The sequence below is a fragment of the Coregonus lavaretus genome, assembly GCF_964263955.1.
Source record: "Coregonus lavaretus genome assembly, chromosome: 28".
In the NCBI taxonomy this organism is placed as follows: Eukaryota; Metazoa; Chordata; class Actinopteri; order Salmoniformes; family Salmonidae; genus Coregonus; species Coregonus lavaretus.
In genome coordinates this window covers 41,731,065-41,752,093 of record NC_140015.1, presented here as the reverse complement: position 1 = coordinate 41,752,093, position 21,029 = coordinate 41,731,065, and the positions used below count along the sequence as shown (strand labels likewise).

At 48.0% G+C, this 21,029-nt stretch overlaps 1 protein-coding gene across 2 annotated transcripts in view; it reads left to right on the top strand.

Moving 5' to 3' along the window:
• The window catches only part of LOC311103669 (rho GDP-dissociation inhibitor 2-like), an 84,479-nt gene that overhangs the window by 46,135 nt on the left and 17,315 nt on the right, over positions 1-21,029 (top strand). For both annotated transcript variants that reach the window (XM_084145282.1, XM_084145281.1), the window contains exons 2-3: positions 14,195-14,368; positions 14,668-14,751. In XM_084145282.1, the coding sequence (XP_084001408.1) occupies positions 14,200-14,368; positions 14,668-14,751 (253 nt within the window). In that variant the 5' untranslated portion in view covers positions 14,195-14,199. The remainder of the gene's footprint in view (positions 1-14,194; positions 14,369-14,667; positions 14,752-21,029) is intronic.

Here is a 21,029-nt window from a genome sequence, read left to right as displayed (position 1 = left end):
CTGCTGCAGGGGAGTGACACTGAAAAAGGGGAATAGAAATGGAGCTTGACTTTGAGGAGACACTGAAGACCGGATGGCATCTCCAGCACACAATACTGCACTGATAGAGAGGGTAATGACTATGAGAGAGAGAGAGAATAATGAATAAAGGTAGAGTGAGAGGGGGAACAGACATGGACGAAAAAGAGATAAAAAGAGGAATAGAGGTATGAACAGAAATATCTGTTGAGAAAGAGAGAGAGGGAGGAGAGTGGATGGAGAGAGAGGGAGGAGAGTGGATGAGAGGGAGGGAGACAGGGAGGGAGGGAGGAGAGTGGATGGAGAGGGAGGGAGGGAGGAGAGTGGATGGAGAGAGAGGGAGGAGAGTGGATGGAGAGGGAGGGAGACAGGGAGGGAGGGAGGAGAGTGGATGGAGAGGGAGGGAGGAGAGTGGATGGAGAGGGAGGGAAACAGGGAGGGAGGGAGGAGAGTGGATGGAGAGGGAGGGAGGGAGGAGAGTGGATGGAGAGGGAGGGAGGAGAGTGGATGGAGAGGGAGGGAGAGAGGGAGGGAGACAGGGAGGGAGGGAGGGAGGAGAGTGGATGGAGAGGGAGGGAGACGGAGGGAGGGAGGAGAGTGGATGGAGAGGGAGGGAGGAGAGTGGATGGAGAGGGAGGGAGACGGAGGGAGGGAGGAGAGTGGATGGAGAGGGAGGGAGGAGAGTGGATGGAGAGGGAGGGAGGAGAGTGGATGGAGAGGGAGGGAGACAGGGAGGGAGGGAGGAGAGTGGATGGAGAGGGAGGGAGGAGAGTGGATGGAGAGGGAGGGAGACAGGGAGGGAGGGAGGAGAGTGGATGGAGAGGGAGGGAGGGAGGAGAGTGGATGGAGAGGGAGGGAGGGAGGAGAGTGGATGGAGGAGAGTGGATGGAGAAGAAGGGTGGAGAGTGGATGGAGAGGGAGGGAGACAGGGAGGGGGAGGAGGAGAGTGGATGGAGAGGGAGGGAGACAGGGAGGGAGGGAGGAGAGTGGATGGAGAGGGAGGGAGGAGAGTGGATGGAGAGGGAGGGAGGAGAGTGGATGGAGAGGGAGGGAGACAGGGAGGGAGGGAGGAGAGTGGATGGAGAGGGAGGGAGGAGAGTGGATGGAGAGGGAGGGAGGGAGGAGAGTGGATGGAGAGAGAGGGGGGGATGGAGAGGGAGGGAGGAGGGAGGGAGGAGAGGGAGGGAGGAGAGTGGATGGAGAAGAAGGGAGGAGAGTGGATGGAGAGGGAGGGAGACAGGGAGGGGGAGGAGGAGAGTGGATGGAGAGGGAGGGAGGGGGAGGAGGAGAGTGGATGGAGAGGGAGGGAGGAGAGTGGATGGAGAGGGAGGAGGGAGGGAGGGGGAGGAGGAGAGTGGATGGAGAGGGAGGGAGGGGGAGGAGGAGAGTGGATGGAGAGAGAGGGAGGGAGGGAGGGGGAGGAGGAGAGTGGATGGAGAGAGAGGGAGGGAGGGGGGAGGAGAGTGGATGGAGAGAGAGGGAGGGAGGGGGGAGGAGAGTGGATGGAGAGGGAGGGAGGGAGGGAGGAGGAGAGTGGATGGAGAGAGAGGAGGAGGGAGGGAGGGGGGAGGAGAGTGGTTGGAGAGGGAGGGGGGGAGGAGAGTGGATGGAGAGGGAGGGAGGAGAGGGAGGGAGAGGAAGGGAGGAGAGTGGATGGAGGGGGAGGAGAGTGGATGGAGAGGGAGGGGGAGGGAGGGGGGGAGAGTGGATGGAGAGGGAGGGAGGGAGGGGGGGAGAGTGGATGGAGAGGGAGGGAGGGAGGGAGGGGAGGAGGAGAGTGGATGGAGAGGGAGGGAGGGGGAGGAGGAGAGTGGATGGAGAGAGAGGGAGGGGGGGAGGAGAGTGGATGGAGAGGGAGGGGGGGAGGAGAGTGGATGGAGAGGGAGGGAGGAGAGGGAGGGAGAGGAAGGGAGGAGAGTGGATGGAGGGGGGAGGAGAGTGATGGAGAGGGAGGGGGAGGGAGGGAGGGGGGGAGAGTGGATGGAGAGGGAGGGAGGGAGGGGGGGGAGAGTGGATGAGAGGGAGGGAGGGAGGGAGGGGAGGAGGAGAGTGGATGGAGAGGGAGGAGGGAGGGGGAGGAGGAGAGTGGATGGAGAGAGAGGGGGGGAGGAGAGTGGATGGAGAGGGAGGGAGAGGAAGGGAGGAGAGTGGATGGAGGGGGGATGAGAGTGGATGGAGAGGGAGGGGGAGGGAGGGGGGGGAGAGTGGATGGAGAGGGAGGGAGGGAGGGAGGGGGGGAGAGTGGATGGAGAGGGAGGGAGGGGGGAGGGAGGGAGGAGAGTGGATGGAGAAGGAAGGAGGGAGGAGAGTGGATGGAGAGGGAGAAAGGAGAGTGGATGGAGGGAGGGAGAGAGAGGGAGGAGAGGATGGAGGGAGGGAGAGTGGCTTGTGTACCCGTGGATGCAAAAGAGAGCGTGAGGAGAGTGTGAGTGGGAGAGAAAGGGAGTGAGGGAGGGAAAGCAAGGGAGGGAGGAAAGGGGGAAAGATGAGCTCATTGCAGTCTCTGGGCTGGTGACTGAAGGAGGGAGGGGGAGGAGAGGGAAGGAGAGGAGAGGAGAGGAGAGGTTTAGCTACTTCTGTCTGAGAATCGATAGCTATCGTCTGCATACCGGATGGCATCTCCAGCACACAGTACTGCAGACAGGGATAGCATCTCTCTTAGCATCTCTGTTAGCATCTCTAACTAAATACAAATAGGAATTAACATTTCTACTTTAGCATCTTAAGCTAACTGAGTAGGATTTTCAAAATGAGCCGTTAGCATTTCTAATATAATTGAATAGAGGACTTAGCATTTAGCTAATGACATCATCGGTCTCTCTATGCTACCTTGCTAGCTTACACATGTTGTAGGGAGCCGGCACAGACGCTCCTCTCTCTCTCTCTCTCTCTCTCTCTCTCTCTCTCTCTCTCTCTCTCTCTCTCTCTCTCTCTCTCTCTCCCAATCTCTCTCTCTCTCTCTCTCTCTCTCTCTCGCTCTCTCTCTCTCTCTTTCTCTCTCTCTCTGTCTCTCTGTCTCGCTCACTCACTCACACACACTCCATCCCTCTCTCATCCCCACCCACACCCAAGGATTCTCCCTCTCCCTCTCCTCTATATCTCTCTCTCTCTCTCTGTCGATCTCTGTCTTTTTAGGAGAAGAAGGGATGCTTGTTTGATTCCTCTTATTGAACGGACTCTTTTTGATGCTGTAGACTTTAAACCCTTTGTGTGCTGGTTACTTTGCCCTACCTGTGGAGGATCCTGGTAGTCAGCCAGCCTCTGGAGCGTGTGTAGCCCCAGCCGCAGCCACCATGCTGGGCTTGGATGTGTGTGAGTTTGGGGGTCAGGTTCTGGAGCTTCTCTGGCTAACCATGTGCTACCAAGGTGACTGCCTTTTATGTTGTTTTACCGCTGTGTGTGTGTGTGTGTGTGTGTGTGTGTGTGTGTCTTTCTGTCTCTAATCTAATCTCAGTGTAGATTATTTTCTCAGTGTGTGTGTGTGTGTTATCGGTCTCTAGGTGGGTGGAGATGGTTTTATGTTTGATATGATAAGACAAGCCAATGGTGGTCCATATTGTATTGATCATGCATCCTTTGTGGTGTGTGTGTGTGTGTGTGTGTGTGTGTGTGTGTGTGGTGGTTGTTGTAATTACATGTCTCAGGTCTTGTTGAATCAGGGCTTTTCGGTTCACACACTCCTGGTTGTCTGCCAATTGGGCGTATGTATGTGTGTGTGTGTGTGTGTGTGTGTCTGTTAGCTGAATGATGTCACCACATTTACCATACCATTTCCCCCCCCCCAGTCAAAGTGATGGATGATAGTGTGTGTGGGGGGGGGGGGGGGGGGAGAGCAGACACATGTTACACTGAGTGAATCAATTAGACGTTCTCCCCAAGGCGTTTGTGTAGATGCGTGCGTTTGTTCGTGTGTTTACGTAGATGCCTGCGTTCGTTCGTGTGTGTGTTTGTGTGTCCTCCGCCCCATTGCCTTCTGAGTGTATCCAGTAAAATCCCAGTAAAATGCACTGGCCCATGTAACAATCTCATAAAGGGACATGAGAGAGAGACAAACATCCTCCCTACGACCAACAGTATTCCAACCAACCTACTACTGTGTGTCTGTGTGTGTCAGTGTGTGTCTGTGTGTGTCAGTGTGTGTCTGTGTGTGCCTGCCTGTGTGTGTGTGTCTGAGGAGACTCCTAGGAATAAAGGGGGACCCCCCCCACCATCTCCTTATCTCTGTTTTAGGCCATCGTTGTAAATAAGAAATTTGTTCTTAATTGACCCTTCGCTAAGCCCCGCCCCAGAACCAATCGCAACACTCCAATGGAGAGCAACTGCCGTCGAGTCCGACACTTCGGACAAGCTCATCGCATGAAAGGCACTGAGGGCTGTGGCAAAACGATGAGTTTTCTTTAAAAAAATAATTAGTTTAAATGGATAAATAGTTAAACATTGCACCAGGGGTACTGTGATTCCTGAAATGCAGTCTGTTGATGGAGTATTTTTTTAAAATCCATAATTATACTTTCGTTACATTGTTGCTCAGCTGGTTAGCTAGATCACTTAATATAACTTGTTTTCTCGAAATGTACACTTAACAAAAAAAATTACGCAACATGTAAAGTGTTGGTCCCATGTTTCATGAGCTGAAATAAAAGATCCCAGAAATGTTCCATACGCACAAAAAGCTTCAGACGGCGTGTTCCAGTTCCCGCCAATATCCAGCAACATCACACAGCCATTGGAGAGGAGTGGGACAACATTCCACAGGCCACAATCAACAGCCTGATCAACTCTATGCGAAGGAGATGTGTCGCGCCGCATGAGGCAAATGGTGGTCACACCAGATACAAGAAACTGACTGATTCTGATCCACGCCCCTACTTTTTTTTTAAGGTACACTACATTGCCAAAAGTATGTGGACACCTGTTCGTCGAACACCTCATTCCAAAATCATGACCTTTAATATGGAGTTGGTCCCCCCTTTGCTGCTATAACAGCCTCCACTCTTCTGGGAAGGCTTTCCACTAGACGTTGCAACATTGCTGCGGGGACTTGCTTCCATTCAGCCACAAGAGCATTAGTGAGGTTGGGCACTGATGTTGGGCGATTAGGCCTGGCTCGCAGTCAGCGTTCCAATTCATCCCAAAGGTGTTCGATGGGGTTGAGGTCAGGGCTCTGTGCAGGCCAGTCAAGTTCTTCCACACCGATCTCGACAAACCATTTCTGTATGGACCTCGCTTTGTGCACGCGAGTATTGTCATGCTTAAACAGGAAAGGGCCTTCTCCAAACTGTTGCCACAAAGTTGGAAGCAGAGAATCGTCTAGAATGTCATTGTATGCTATAGCGTTAAGATTTCCCTTCACTGGGGGAAACCAGCCCGAACCATGAAAAACAGCCCCAGACCATTATATATAATATAATATGCCATTTAGCAGACGCTTTTATACAAAGCGACTTACAGTCATGCGTGCATACATTTTTGCGTATGGGTGGTCCCGGGGATCGAACCCACTACCTTGGCGTTACAAGCACCGTGCTCTACCAGCTGAGCTACAGAGGACCATTATTCCTCCTCCACCAAACTTTACAGTTGGCACTATGCATTCGGGCAGATGGCGTTCTCCTGGCATCCGCCAAACCCAGATTAGTCCGTCGTACTGCCAGATGGTGAAGCGTGATTCATCACTCCAGAGAAAGCATTTCCACTGCTCCAGCGTCCAATGGGGGCGAGATTTACAGCACTCCAGCCAACGCTTGGCATTGCGCATGGTGATCTTAGGCTTGTGTGCGGCTGCTCGGCCATGGAAACCCATTTCATGAAGCTCTCGACAAACAGTTATTGTGCTGACGTTGCTTCCAGAGGCCGTTTGGAATTCTGTAGTGAGTGTTGCAACAGAGGACAGATGCGCTTCAGCACTCGGCGGTCCCGTTCTGTGAGCTTGTGTGGCCTAACACTTTGCGGCTGAGCCGTTGTTGCTCCTAGACGTTTCCACATCACAATAACAGCACTTAGTTGACCGGGGCAGCTCAAGCAGGGCAGAAATTTGACTAACTGACATGACGGTGCCACGTTGAAAGTCACTGAGCTTTTCAGTATGGGCCATTCTACTGCCAGTGTTTGTCTATGGAGATTGCATGGCTGTGTGCTCGATTTTATACACCTGTCAGCAATGGGTGTGGCTAATTTGAAGGGGTGTCCACATACTTTTGGTCATGTATTGTATCTGTGACCAGATGCATATCTGTATTCCCAGTCATGTGAAATCCATAGATTAATGAATGTATTTCAATTTACTGATTTCCTTTTATGAACTGTAACTCAGTAAAATCTTAGAAATTGTTGCATGTTGCGTTTTATATTTTTGTTCAGTATATGTTAGCTAACTAAGTTAGCAATGGTATCAATACAACTCCCATCAGGATACGATTTGAGAGCGCTAGTTAGCTCCAAAAGTGGTAAAAGCTTTGACTGCTTGCTGACAGTGACTTCAGAGCCATTCAGTGGCTAGCCATAATGCAAACATCATTTGACCAGGTTTTACCTCGAAGCAGTCCACCACAACATACCCAATAGTCTTGTGATTAGCAAGAGGTTGTCTGTGTTTAATTTCATTGTGTATGAGAAACATTGTTTGAGATCATTACATTTTACATTTACATTTTAGTCATTTAGCAGACGCTCTTATCCAGAGCGACTTACAGTTAGTGAGTGCATACATTTTTCATACTGGCCCCCCCGTGGGAAACGAACCCACAACCCTGGCGTTGCAAGCGCCATGCTCTACCAACTGAGCTACATGGGGCCCCAGTTTAGTCACATAATTTCTCAATTTACAATATGTCTGCCAATCAGATGTGAAGCCAGACATATTTGCCACTCCCTTTGCTTTATTTCTCTCAACTACACAGTTTTTCAATTCCTCATCAATCCAGGGGACCTTAACAGTTCTAATAACTGGAAGAAACAAAATAATGTTTCGTATGCATCTCATCTTTTGTGGGAACTCTACCCTTCTATCCACCTCCACATCCCCAAAAACATTTAAATAACTTCAGCTAAAAGCTAGAAACAGTGCTGTTTTAAACATAGAGCTACAGTAAGATTCAGATTGATAAAATAAAATAAAAGGAGTTAAAGTTTAATTTTTAAAAATGATTCTAAAATAATGTTTTAATACAAATCAAACAGTAAACAGGACTAGATGTGCGACTTCTCTCCAACATCATTGGGAGGGGATTTCGCCTGTGGTTGAATGAGGAATTGGGCTTCCCGGGAAAATGTTGTCCGAGGTCTAAACAGCGAAGGGCAAATTGACTTACCTGGTTAAATACAGGTTGAAAAATAAATCATCCCCAGCTGCAGGCTGTTGGTTTTTCTGTAATTCAGTAGAGAGCCATGATTCCCAGTCCTGACTCAGATGTTTATGTTTATGCAAAGCTCCATTGACGTCAATAATACTTGATTCACACCATTGTGTGAATTTTGTGAGGATGTGCCCCAAGTCTGTGGTATCCAGTGTGCATCTGACAAAACTACTGTACCCCCCGCTGACCATACATGGTATTACCCCATCTGACAAAACTACTGTACCCCCCGCTGACCATACATGGTATTACCCCATCTGACAAAACTACTGTACCCCCGCTGACCATACATGGTATTACCCCATCTGACAAAACTACTGTACCCCCGCTGACCATACATGGTATTACCCCATCTGACAAAACTACTGTACCCCCGCTGACCATACATGGTATTACCCCATCTGACAAAACTACTGTACCCCCGCTGACCATACATGGTATTACCCCATCTGACAAAACTACTGTACCCCCGCTGACCATACATGGTATTACCCCATCTGACAAAACTACTGTACCCCCGCTGACCATACATGGTATTACCCCATCTGACAAAACTACTGTACCCCCGCTGACCATACATGGTATTACCCCATCTGACAAAACTACTGTACCCCCGCTGACCATACATGGTATTACCCCATCTGACAAAACTACTGTACCCCCGCTGACCATACATGGTATTACCCCATCTGACAAAACTACTGTACCCCCGCTGACCATACATGGTATTACCCCATCTGACAAAACTACTGTACCCCCGCTGACCATACATGGTATTACCCCATCTGACAAAACTACTGTACCCCCGCTGACCATACATGGTATTACCCCATCTGACAAAACTACTGTACCCCCGCTGACCATACATGGTATTACCCCATCTGACAAAACTACTGTACCCCCGCTGACCATACATGGTATTACCCCATCTGACAAAACTACTGTACCCCCGCTGACCATACATGGTATTACCCCATCTGACAAAACTACTGTACCCCCGCTGACCATACATGGTATTACCCCATCTGACAAAACTACTGTACCCCCGCTGACCATACATGGTATTACCCCATCTGACAAAACTACTGTACCCCCGCTGACCATACATGGTATTACCCCATCTGACAAAACTACTGTACCCCCGCTGACCATACATGGTATTACCCCATCTGACAAAACTACTGTACCCCCGCTGACCATACATGGTATTACCCCATCTGACAAAACTACTGTACCCCCGCTGACCATACATGGTATTACCCCATCTGACAAAACTACTGTACCCCCCGCTGACCATACATGGTATTACCCCATCTGACAAAACTACTGTACCCCCGCTGACCATACATGGTATTACCCCATCTGACAAAACTACTGTACCCCCGCTGACCATACATGGTATTACCCCATCTGACAAAACTACTGTACCCCCGCTGACCATACATGGTATTACCCCATCTGACAAAACTACTGTACCCCCGCTGACCATACATGGTATTACCCCATCTGACAAAACTACTGTACCCCCGCTGACCATACATGGTATTACCCCATCTGACAAAACTACTGTACCCCCGCTGACCATACATGGTATTACCCCATCTGACAAAACTACTGTACCCCCGCTGACCATACATGGTATTACCCCATCTGACAAAACTACTGTACCCCCGCTGACCATACATGGTATTACCCCATCTGACAAAACTACTGTACCCCCGCTGACCATACATGGTATTACCCCATCTGACAAAACTACTGTACCCCCGCTGACCATACATGGTATTACCCCATCTGACAAAACTACTGTACCCCCGCTGACCATACATGGTATTACCCCATCTGACAAAACTACTGTACCCCCGCTGACCATACATGGTATTACCCCATCTGACAAAACTACTGTACCCCCGCTGACCATACATGGTATTACCCCATCTGACAAAACTACTGTACCCCCGCTGACCATACATGGTATTACCCCATCTGACAAAACTACTGTACCCCCGCTGACCATACATGGTATTACCCCATCTGACAAAACTACTGTACCCCCGCTGACCATACATGGTATTACCCCATCTGACAAAACTACTGTACCCCCGCTGACCATACATGGTATTACCCCATCTGACAAAACTACTGTACCCCCGCTGACCATACATGGTATTACCCCATCTGACAAAACTACTGTACCCCCGCTGACCATACATGGTATTACCCCATCTGACAAAACTACTGTACCCCCGCTGACCATACATGGTATTACCCCATCTGACAAAACTACTGTACCCCCGCTGACCATACATGGTATTACCCCATCTCACAAAACTACTGTACCCCCGCTGACCATACATGGTATTACCCCATCTGACAAAACTACTGTACCCCCGCTGACCATACATGGTATTACCCCATCTGACAAAACTACTGTACCCCCGCTGACCATACATGGTATTACCCCATCTGACAAAACTACTGTACCCCCGCTGACCATACATGGTATTACCCCATCTGACAAAACTACTGTACCCCCCGCTGACCATACATGGTATTACCCCATCTGACAAAACTACTGTACCCCCGCTGACCATACATGGTATTACCCCATCTGACAAAACTACTGTACCCCCGCTGACCATACATGGTATTACCCCATCTGACAAAACTACTGTACCCCCGCTGACCATACATGGTATTACCCCATCTGACAAAACTACTGTACCCCCGCTGACCATACATGGTATTACCCCATCTGACAAAACTACTGTACCCCCGCTGACCATACATGGTATTACCCCATCTGACAAAACTACTGTACCCCCGCTGACCATACATGGTATTACCCCATCTGACAAAACTACTGTACCCCCGCTGACCATACATGGTATTACCCCATCTGACAAAACTACTGTACCCCCGCTGACCATACATGGTATTACCCCATCTGACAAAACTACTGTACCCCCGCTGACCATACATGGTATTACCCCATCTGACAAAACTACTGTACCCCCGCTGACCATACATGGTATTACCCCATCTGACAAAACTACTGTACCCCCGCTGACCATACATGGTATTACCCCATCTGACAAAACTACTGTACCCCCGCTGACCATACATGGTATTACCCCATCTGACAAAACTACTGTACCCCCGCTGACCATACATGGTATTACCCCATCTGACAAAACTACTGTACCCCCGCTGACCATACATGGTATTACCCCATCTGACAAAACTACTGTACCCCCGCTGACCATACATGGTATTACCCCATCTGACAAAACTACTGTACCCCCGCTGACCATACATGGTATTACCCCATCTGACAAAACTACTGTACCCCCGCTGACCATACATGGTATTACCCCATCTGACAAAACTACTGTACCCCCGCTGACCATACATGGTATTACCCCATCTGACAAAACTACTGTACCCCCGCTGACCATACATGGTATTACCCCATCTGACAAAACTACTGTACCCCCGCTGACCATACATGGTATTACCCCATCTCACAAAACTACTGTACCCCCGCTGACCATACATGGTATTACCCCATCTGACAAAACTACTGTACCCCCGCTGACCATACATGGTATTACCCCATCTGACAAAACTACTGTACCCCCGCTGACCATACATGGTATTACCCCATCTGACAAAACTACTGTACCCCCGCTGACCATACATGGTATTACCCCATCTGACAAAACTACTGTACCCCCCGCTGACCATACATGGTATTACCCCATCTGACAAAACTACTGTACCCCCGCTGACCATACATGGTATTACCCCATCTGACAAAACTACTGTACCCCCGCTGACCATACATGGTATTACCCCATCTGACAAAACTACTGTACCCCCGCTGACCATACATGGTATTACCCCATCTGACAAAACTACTGTACCCCCCGCTGACCATACATGGTATTACCCCATCTGACAAAACTACTGTACCCCCGCTGACCATACATGGTATTACCCCATCTGACAAAACTACTGTACCCCCGCTGACCATACATGGTATTACCCCATCTGACAAAACTACTGTACCCCCGCTGACCATACATGGTATTACCCCATCTGACAAAACTACTGTACCCCCGCTGACCATACATGGTATTACCCCATCTGACAAAACTACTGTACCCCCGCTGACCATACATGGTATTACCCCAAAGTGTTCTCAGTTGGACTCAGTTGGTTGGACTCAGTCGGTTGGACTCAGTTGGTTGGACTCAGTCGGCTGGACTCAGTCGGTTGGACTCAGTCGGTTGGACTCAGTTGGTTGGACTCAGTTGGTTGGACTCAGTTGGTTGGACTCAGTCGGTTGGACTCAGTTGGTTGGACTCAGTTGGTTGGACTCAGTTGGTTGGACTCAGTCTTTTGGACTCAGTTGGTTGGACTCAGTTGGTTGGACTCAGTCGGTTGGACTCAGTTGGTTGGACTCAGTTGGTTGGACTCAGTCGGTTGGACTCAGTCGGGGACCCGAACCAGCGACCTCTCGGCCACCGCCCCAAGCTCCCAACTGCCAGGCCACCAACCATCCAAGGTCCCCCCTGAGAGCTGCCCCTCAACACACAATCTTTAGTGTTGAAAGCTCCATGCTCTACCAACTGAGCCACACAGGACCACTGGTGGAGTCAGTTGGACTCAGTTGTAGTCAGTTGGACTCAGTTGGAGTCAGTTGGACTCAGTTGTAGTCAGTTGGACTCAGTTGTAGTCAGTTGCTCAGTTGGACTCAGTTGGTTGTAGTCAGTTGGACTCAGTTGTAATCAGTTGGACTCAGTTGTAGTCAGTTGGACTCAGTTGGACTCAGTTGTAGTCAGTTGGACTCAGTTGTAGTCAGTTGCTCAGTTGGACTCAGTTGGTTGTAGTCAGTTGTAGTCGGTGTGTAGTCAGTAGGACTCGGTTGTAGTCAGTAGGACTCGGTTGTAGTCAGTTAGTTGTAGTCAGTAGGTTGTTTTAGTAATGTCACACTGTTGACCATCTTCTACTTCCTCATATTGTGTTGTGCCATGAGGCTTGAGCCATTATATTTATTGGACAGGATAGAGATACAGAAATAGGAAGTAGATCAGAGTTTGACCGCTCCAGCACCCAAGGCTGTTTTTGTAAAGGAGTGGGCCATTTAACCACTTTCACTTATTCTGTGTACTGACTGAGTTAGTGGATACTTCCTCAAGTGAAACCGTTGAAATCAGATACCAAGTGATTCATAGCGTTAATAGAGTTCCAATCTATTCGTATTATTTATCTTCATGATATGGGCATTATCAGTATAGTGATGTCATGTTATAAGGACACTTTATTCATTTATTTATTTATTTAAGGGGTTGCCATGGAGACGGAAAGAGAGCAGCTTATTCGGCACTGGTCGTCAAGGAGACTGTAAATAACAGACACTCAGGAGAGAACACACACACACACACACCTATCTATGGTCCACGGGGGAGATGACCCCGTCTAGACAGGTGGAAGGCATTATGTCATCCTGTGGTGTGTGTGTGTCCGTGTGCGTGCACGTGTGTGTTTTGCAGAGCTGCTCTGTTCTAGATAATTAACCATACAAGCAACTCTACATCCCACCACAAGCTGTTAAACAGTTAACCCGTTACAGTGCTCTGTTCGCTGTGAGTAACCTGTAGCAACAACAGGGTGATCAAATGAAGATCCTACATCTGTAACCTGTAGCAACAACAGGGTGATCTAATGAAGATCCTACATCTGTAACCTATAGCAACAACAGGGTGATCAAATGAAGATCCTACATCTGTAACCTGTAGCAACAACAGGGTGATCAAATGAAGATCCTACATCTGTAACCTGTAGCAACAACAGGGTGATCAAATGAAGATCCTACATCTGTAACCTATAGCAACAACAGGGTGATCAATTGAAGATCCTACATCTGTAACCTATAGCAACAACAGGGTGATCAAATGAAGATCCCAAACCTCTAACCTGTAGCAACAACAGGGTGATCAAATGAAGATCCTACATCTGTAACCTGTAGCAACAACAGGGTGATCAAATGAAGATCCTACATCTGTAACCTGTAGCAACAACAGGGTGATCAAATGAAGATCCTACATCTGTAACCTGTAGCAACAATGCTTTTCTCCTCTGACAATACAACATCTGATTCAAAGGGGGTGTGGCAGATATCAAAACTCTTCCTGGTAGGATACACTTGTGCTTCCTGACCAAAAGGAGGCTATGGAGGAGGGGAGGATCGTCTTCTGTTTACCTACTAATGAATTGACACACTGCTCGACCACTCAACCACTTATCGGTTTCCGGGTCACGGAGGAGAGAGGACAGAGGAGAGAGGGTGGAGAGCAAACGTTTGCCCAAATGAGAAAAGGCCAGAGAGACAGACAGAGAGAGAGAGACAGAGAGAGAGAGAGACAGAGAGAGAGAGAGAGAGAGAGAGAGACAGACAGAGAGAGACAGAGAGAGGGACAGAGAGAGACACAGAGAGGGACAGAGAGAGAGAGTCAGAGAGGGACAGAGAGAGACAGACAGAGAGAGACAGACATAGATGGACAGAGAGAGACAGACAGAGAGGGACAGACAGAGAGGGACAGAGAGAGACAGACAGAGAGGGACAGACAGAGAGGGACAGAGAGAGACAGACAGAGAGGGACGGACAGAGAGAGACAGACAGAGAGGGACAGAGGGAGAAAGACAGAGAAGGACAGAGAGAGACAGACAGAGAGAAAAGAGTGAGAGAAAGAGAGTGTGAATGTGAGCGAGATGCAGGGTCCCTGATTGCGTTGTTACCCTGTGTTCCCATGCAGGTTTGATGGCGGATAAGGAGGAGAAGCCTGTGGGAGAGGAGGAGGACGAGACAGACCTGAACTACACTCCTCCGGCCCAGAAGACCCTGCAGGAGATACAGGAACTAGACAAGGATGATGAGAGTCTCAGGAAATACAAACAGACTCTACTAGGAGCTGGACCAGTGGTGGGAGGTCAGTGTGTGTTTCTGTGTGTGTGTGTGTGTCTGTGTGTGCTTCCTAGCAATTGACATGGACCCTGCATCAAAGACCACAGTAATACTAGTACTGGACCCTGCATCAAAGGCCACAGTAATACTAGTACTGGACCATGTCATCATGTCATCTAGTCATCTTGTGTGTATCATTTACCACTGTCTAATAGAGCTGATTCACCCTGGTATCTAGTGTTATTGCTGCTTTAATAATAGCTCTCACTCAATATTATGACCAGAACCCCCCATTCTGAACCATCTCTCTGTGTGTGTTTTCAGACCCGACCATTCCCAATGTCCAGGTCACCAGACTGACCCTGATGTGTGACCAAGCACCTGGTCCTATCACCATGGACCTCTCAGGTAAATACCACTCCTTTATCCCTGGTCCCTATCACCATGGACCTCTCAGGTAAATACCACTCCTTTATCCCTGGTCCCTATCACCATGGACCTCTCAGGTAAATACCACTCCTTTATCCCTGGTCCCTATCACCATGGACCTCTCAGGTAAATACCACTCCTTTATCCCTGGTCCTATCACCATGGACCTCTCAGGTAAATACCACTCCTTTATCCCTGGTCCCTATCACCATGGACCTCTCAGGTAAATACCACTCCTTTATCCCTGGTCCTATCACCATGGACCTCTCAGGTAAATACCACTCCTTTATCCCTGGTCCTATCACCATGGACCTCTCAGGAAAATACCACTCCTTTATCACTGGTCCTATCACCATGGAGGTCTCAGGTAAATACCACTCCTTTATCCCTGGTCCTATCACCATGGACCTCTCAGGTAAATACCACTCCTTTATCCCTGGTCCTATCACCATGGACCTCTCAGGTTAATACCACTCCTTTATCCCTGGTCCTATCACCATGGACCTCTCAGGAAAATACCACTCCTTTATCACTGGTCCTATCACCATGGAGGTCTCAGGTAAATACCACTCCTTTATCCCTGGTCCTATCACCATGGACCTCTCAGGTAAATACCACTCCTTTATCCCTGGTCCTATAACCATGGACCTCTCAGGTAAATACCACTCTTTATCCCTGGTCCTATCACCATGGACCTCTCAGGTAAATACCACTCCTTTACCCCTGGTCCTATCACCGTGGACCTCACAGGTAAATACCACTCCTTTATCCCTGGTCCTATCACCATGGACCTCTCAGGTAAATACCACTCCTTTACCCCTGGTCCTATCACCGTGGACCTCTCAGGTAAATACCACTCCTTTATCCCTGGTCCTATCACCGTGGACCTCACAGGTAAATACCACTCCTTTATCCCTGGTCCTATCACCATGGACCTCTCAGGTAAATACCACTCCTTTACCCCTGGTCCTATCACTGTGGACCTCTCAGGTAAATACCACTCCTTTATCCCTGGTCCTATCACCGTGGACCTCTCAGGTAAATACCACTCCTTTACCCTCAGGTAAATACCACTCCTTTATCCCTGGTCCTATCACCATGGAGGTCTCAGGTAAATACCACTCCTTTATCCCTGGTCCTATCACCATGGACCTCTCAGGTAAATACCACTCCTTTATCCCTGGTCCTATCACCATGGACCTCTCAGGAAAATACCACTCCTTTATCACTGGTCCTATCACCATGGAGGTCTCAGGTAAATACCACTCCTTTATCCCTGGTCCTATCACCATGGACCTCTCAGGTAAATACCACTCCTTTATCCCTGGTCCTATCACCATGGACCTCTCAGGTAAATACCACTCCTTTATCCCTGGTCCTATCACCATGGACCTCTCAGGTAAATACCACTCCTTTACCCCTGGTCCTATCACCGTGGACCTCACAGGTAAATACCACTCCTTTATCCCTGGTCCTATCACCGTGGACCTCACAGGTAAATACCACTCCTTTATCCCTGGTCCTATCACCATGGACCTCTCAGGTAAATACCACTCCTTTACCCCTGGTCCTATCACTGTGGACCTCTCAGGTAAATACCACTCCTTTATCCCTGGTCCTATCACCATGGACCTCTCAGGTAAATACCACTCCTTTACCCCTGGTCCTATCACTGTGGACCTCTCAGGTAAATACCACTCCTTTATCCCTGGTCCTGTCACTGTGGACCTCTCAGGTAAATACCACTCCTTTATCCCTGGTCCTATCACCGTGGACCTCTCAGGTAAATACCACTCCTTTATCCCTGGTCCTATCACCATGGACCTCTCAGGTAAATACCACTCCTTTATCCCTGGTCCTATTCTCTATCATATCTCTCCACCATCTCTCCATCCCTCCAGTGTAGTGGGATGTGGCTCTAATATGAATGAAATCAGTGTAGTGGGATGTGGCTCTAATATGAATGAAATCAGTGTAGTGGGATGTGGCTGTAATTTGAATGAAATCAGTGTAGTGGGATGTGGCTCTAATATGAATGAAATCAGTGTAGTGGGATGTGGCTCTAATATGAATGAAATCAGTGTAGTGGGATGTGGTTGTAATATGATGTAATCAGTGTAGTGGGGCGTGGCTGTAATATGATGTAATCAGTGTAGTGGGATGTGGGTGTAATATGATGTAATCAGTGTAGTGGGATGTGGGTGTAATATGATGTAATCAGTGTAGTGGGATGTGGGTGTGGTTTTGTTCCACTGTTATTCTGTGATGGAGAAAGACCAGGCGCTGGATGCTGTTCTTGGGGACAGTGTATGCGCTGGTGGGTGTGTCTGTCTCTCTTTGTCTGTATGTGCATATACAGTGTGTGTGTGTGTGTGTGTGTGTGTGTGTGTGTGTGTGTGTGTCAGGGGGCTGCTCAGCATAGTAATATGGGGTCAACGCCCCTCCTACCGAGCCATGATGATGTCATCCTCCGATATCTAAGTATACCCCACTGTCTTCTATTTCACAAAGGACAACCAACACACACACACATACATACATACATACATACATACACACACACACACACACACACACACACACACACACACACACACACACACACACACACACACACACACACACACACACACACACACACACACATACATACAAACAAACTGAGACTGAGACTAATGTGAAAGGTCACCTGGTTGCTAGACGATAGAACCATCCGAGAGAGAGAGAGAGAAACAGAGAGAGAAGTAGAGAGAGAGAGAGAGCTACACAGAGAGGCAGAGAGAGAGAGAATCTAACCACTTCTGGGAAAATTGGAAAACTCTGAACAAACAACACAAAGAGCTATCTATCCAAAACGGAGATGTATGGATAAACCACTTCTCCAACCCTATAACAAAGAACCAAGAGGAAAAACATATACATGATCAAATAAAAATCTTAGAATCAACTATTAAAGACTACCAGAAACCACTTGATTCTCCAATTACATTAAATAAACTACAGGACAAAATACAAACCCAAAAAGGCCTGTGGGGTTGATGGTATCCTAAATGAAATGATAAAAGGTCCCGTGTAGCTCAGTTGGTAGGGCATGGCATTTGCAACGCCAGGGTTGTGGGTTCGATTCCCACGGGGGGCCAGTATGAAAAAATGTATGCACTCACTTAACTGTAAGTCGCTCTGGATAAGAGCGTCTGCTAAATGACAACAACAAAAAAATATATATATATATACAGACTACAAATTCCAATTGGCTATTCTTAAACTCTTTAACATCATCCTCAGCTCTGGCATCTTCCCCAATATTTGAAACCAAGTACTGATCACCCCAATCCACAAAAGTGGAGACAAATTTGACTCCAATAACTACCGTGGGATATGCGTCAACAGCAACCTTGGGAAAAGACTCTTACATTTCTTCAGCGAAAACAATGTACTGAGCAGATGTCAAATTGGCTTTTTACCAAATTACCGTACGACAGACCACGTATTCACCCTGCACACCCTAATTGACAAATAAACAAACCAAAACAAAGGCAAAGTCTTCTCATGCTTTGTTGATATCAAAAAAACGTTCGACTCAATTTGGCATGAGGGTCTGCTATACAAACTGATGGAAAGTGGTGTTAGGGAGAAAACATACGGCATTATAAAATCCACATACACAAAAATTGGCATAAAACACACACATTTCTTTCCACAGGGCCGTGGGGTGAGACAGGGATGCAGTTTAAGCCCCACCCTCTTCAACATATATATCAACGAATTGGCGAGGGTACTAGAACAGTCTGCAGCACCCGGCCTCACCCTACTAGAATCTGAAGTTAAATGTCTACTGTTTGCTGATGATCTGGTGCTTCTGTCACCAACCAAGGAGGGCCTACAGCAGCACCTAGATCTTCTGCACAGATTCTGTCAGACCTGGGCCCTGACAGTCAATCTCAGTAAGACAAAAATAATAGTGTTCCAAAAAAGGTCCAGTTGCCAGGACCACAAATACAAATTCCATCTAGACACCGTTGCCCTAGAGCACACAAAAAACGATACATACCTCAGCCTAAACATCAGCGCCACAGGTAACTTCCACAAAGCTGTGAACGATTTGAGAGACAAGGCAAGATGGGCCTTCTATGTCATCAAAAGGCACATGAAATTTGACATCCCAATTCGGATCTGGCTAAAAATACTTGAATCAGTTATAGAACCCATTGCCCTTTATGGTTGTGAGGTCTGGGGTCCGCGCACCAACCAAGAATTGACAAAATGTGACAAACACCAAATTGAGACTGCATGCAGAATTCTGCAAGAAATATCCTCTGTGTACAACGTAAAACACCAAATAATGCATGCAGAGCAGAATTAGGCCTTTAAATTGTTTAACTTGGGTCAAACGTTTCAGGTAGCCTGTTCTGCCCACACATTTTCTATAGGATTGAGGTCAGGGCTTTGTGATGGCCACTCCAATACCTTGACTTTGTGGTCCTTAAGCCATTTTGCCACAACTTTGGAAGTATGCTTGGGGTCATTGTCCAATTGCAAGACCCATTTGCGACCAAGCTTTAACTTCCTGACTGATGTCTTGAGATGTTGCTTCAATATATCCACATAATCTTCCTTCCTCATGATGCCATCTATTTTGTGAAGTGCACCAGTCCCTCCTGAAGCAAAGCACCCCCACAGCATGATGCTGCCACCCCGTGCTTCACGGTTGGGATGGTGTTCTGCTTGCAAGCGACCCCCTTTTTCCTCCAAACATAATGATGGTCATTATGGCCAAACAGTTCTATTTTTGTTTCATCAGACCAGAGGACATTTCTCCAAAAAGTACGATCTTTGTCCCCATGTGCAGTTGCAAACCGTAGTCTGGCTTTTCTATGGCAGTTTTGGAGCAGTGGCTTCTTCCTTGCTGAGCGGCCCTTCAGGTAATGTCGATATAGGACTCGTTTTACTGTGGATATAGATACTTTTGTACCTGTTTCCTCCAGCATCTTCACAAGGTCCTTTGCTGTTGTTCTGGGATTGATTTGCACTTTTCGCACCAAAGTATGTTCATCTCAAGGAGACAGAACGCGTCTCCTTCCTGAGTGGTATGACGGCTGCGTGGTCCCACTGTGTTTATACTTGCGTACTATTGTTTGCACAGATGAACGTGGTACCTTCAGGCGTTTGGAAATTGCTCCTAACGATGGATGAATCAGACTTGTGGAGGTCTACAATATTTTTTCTAAGGTCTTGGCTGATTTATTTTGATTTTCCCATGATGTCAAGCAAAGAGGCACTGAGTTTGAAGGTAGGCCTTGAAATAAATCCACAGGTACATCTCCAATTGACTCAAATGATGTGAATTAGTCTATCAGAAGCGTCTAAAGCCATGACATCATTTTCTGGAATTTTCCAAGCTGTTTAAAGGCACAGTCAACTTGGTGTATGTAAACGTCTGACCCACTGGAATTGTGATACAGTGAATTATAAGTGAAATAATCTGTCTATAAACAATTGTTGGATAAATTACTTGTGTCATGCACAAAGTAGATGTCCTAACTGACTTGCCAAAATGATAGTTTGTTAACAATACATTTGTGGAGTGGTTGATAAACAAGTTTTAATGACTCCAACCTAAGTGTATGTAAACTTCCGACTTCAACTGTATACCCCTCTCTTCCTCTTTTGTAGCTGTATAATATTGGTCTGTGATCATCTCCAGTTATAAACCATAACCGGCAGACCAGGGATTCCCCTAGTATAATGTTGACTGAATCTTTCTCTCTCTGAAACTGATCTGAAATCAGCAACAACTAAACTGCTGTCTGTCAGTGGTTTTGAAGCGGAGGATTATTGCATTGTGTTTGACACCAAAGCTGTATGCTTAAAGCTACTGTCTGGGATTCAAACAACAACCCGGCTGCCCCGCCACATATACAGGATCATTCATTTAAAAATGAAATGAATCCCAGACTGTAGCTTAAAGCTAGAAGGGTCATACAGTATGTTCAGCACCACTCCTCCTCTACTCTCCTCCCTCCTCCCTCCTCCCTCCTCCTCTCCTCTCCTCCCTCCCTCCCTCCCTCCCTCCCTCCCTCACTCCCTCCTCCCTCCTCTACTCTCCTCCCTCCTCCCTCCTCCTCTATTCTCCTCCCTCCTCCCTCCTCCCTCCTCCTTCCTCTATTCTCCTCCCTCCTCCCTCCTCCCTCCTCCTCCTCCTCCCTCCTCTACTCTGCTCCCTCCTCCCTCCTCCTCTACTCTCCTCCTCCCTCCTC